Source organism: Eimeria mitis, genomic scaffold (assembly GCF_000499745.2).
Source record: "Eimeria mitis Houghton genomic scaffold, Emh_scaff6306, whole genome shotgun sequence".
NCBI lineage: Eukaryota > Apicomplexa > Conoidasida > Eucoccidiorida > Eimeriidae > Eimeria > Eimeria mitis.
Genome location: NW_013574493.1, coordinates 1,410 through 2,981, shown reverse-complemented (window position 1 = coordinate 2,981; position 1,572 = coordinate 1,410). Strand labels below are relative to the sequence as shown.

Here is a 1,572-nt window from a genome sequence, read left to right as displayed (position 1 = left end):
AGCAGCAGCAGGCAGGGGGGGGGGGCCCCCACCACGAAGACACCGTGGGGTGTATAGGCAGCTCGGGGTCCCGCAGCATTTGTACTTTTAGCGGGGAGACAGAGCAGCAAGAGGAGACAGATGAGAGAGAAGGAGACAGTCCCTCTGTCTCCTTTTCTTTACACTGCAACCAAACCCCACAAAATATTTATACTGTCTCCGCTCCTCCAGACGTGTCTCCTACTATTCAGCAGCAGCAGCAGCAGCTGCTGCTGCTGCAGCAGCAGCTGCAGCAGGAGCAGGAGCAGCAGCTGCAGCAGGAGCAGGAGCAGCAGCTGCAGCAGCAGCTGCAGCAGGAGCAGGAGCAACAGCAGCAGGAGCAGCAGCAGCTGCAGCAGCAAGATATTTTGTCTCCTTCTTATACAAACACCCCCTCAGCTGTCTCCTCTCTTTCTCCTTATAAACAAAACCCTAACGATGATGGATGCAGCGAGGGGGGCCCCTGCATGGGGGGCCCCCACATATGCAGTACCCTCCCGCCTCCTTTCTGTTGTGGTGTTGGTCTCCGCACCTCTTGCTGCTGCAGCAACTGCAGCAGCAGCAGCAGCAGCAGCAGCAGCAGCAGCAGCAGCAATATACTGAAGAAAGTACCTCCAGCCTTGAGAGATATGGTGGAGGCGTGGCTGCAGGTGAAGCAGTGGGCGGAGGGCCCCCAGCAGCAGCAGCAGCAGCAGCAGCAGGGGGGCCCCCAGCAGGAGCAGCAGCAGCAGCAGCAGGGGGGCCCCCAGCAGCAGCAGCAGCAGCAGCAGCAGGGGGGCCCCCAGCAGCAGCACGGGAGAGCTGAGAGGTGGTTATGTATTATAGCGAAGCTAGCAGACACAGACACCCTCAATAGTCTCCTTCTTTCTCTTGGTTTAGATAAAGTAAGTTTATACAGTATATGCTGCTGCAGCTGCTGCTGCAGTAAGGAGACAGTTGCTGCTGCTGCAGCAGCAGCAACTGTCTCCTCTGCAGCAGCAACTGTCTCCGTGATGCAGCAGCAACTGTCTCCTTACTGCAGCAGCAGCAGCAGCAGCAACTGTCTCCTTACTGCAGCAGCAACTGTCTCCTTATGTAGATGCAGCAGCAAGATAAACAGCAACCTGAATATATCTGTCTCCATCTGTCTTATACTTTATCTTTATTTTGTTTCTCTTTTTGTTTATTTTTTTTTGTTTGTTTCTTTTTTTTATTTCTTTTGTTGTTTATCTCTTTTTTGTTTATGTTGTTTTTTGTTTTTTTGTTTATTTTTATTTTGTTTTGCCTTTCGGGTTGTACTTAGATAGAAGCACATATCATGCATTCTTATTTTATTGTAATTTGCTGCTGCTGCTGCTGCTGCTGTTGCTGCTGCTGCTGTTGCTGCTGCTGCTGTTGCTGCTGCTGCTGTTGCTGCTGCTGCTGTTGCTGCTGCTGCTGTTGCTGTTATTGCTGCCGTTGTTATTACTTTTATTCTTATTGCTGCTACTGCTGCTTTTGTGCTGCTGCTGCTGCTGTTGCTGCTGCTGCACCTCTTCTGCCGCTGCTGCCCCTGCCCCTGCTGCTCCTCCCCCT

General features: G+C 52.4%; 1 protein-coding gene across 1 annotated transcript in view; it reads left to right on the top strand.

The window, feature by feature from the left end:
• Positions 1–120: 120 nt before the first annotated feature.
• EMH_0086950 (uncharacterized protein) overlaps positions 121–1,572 on the top strand; it is a gene marked incomplete at both ends in the record, with an annotated part of 2,033 nt that continues 581 nt past the window's right edge. The window contains 2 exons of the mRNA XM_013501098.1: positions 121–138; positions 231–902. Of these exons, the coding sequence (XP_013356552.1) occupies positions 121–138; positions 231–902 (690 nt within the window). The remainder of the gene's footprint in view (positions 139–230; positions 903–1,572) is intronic.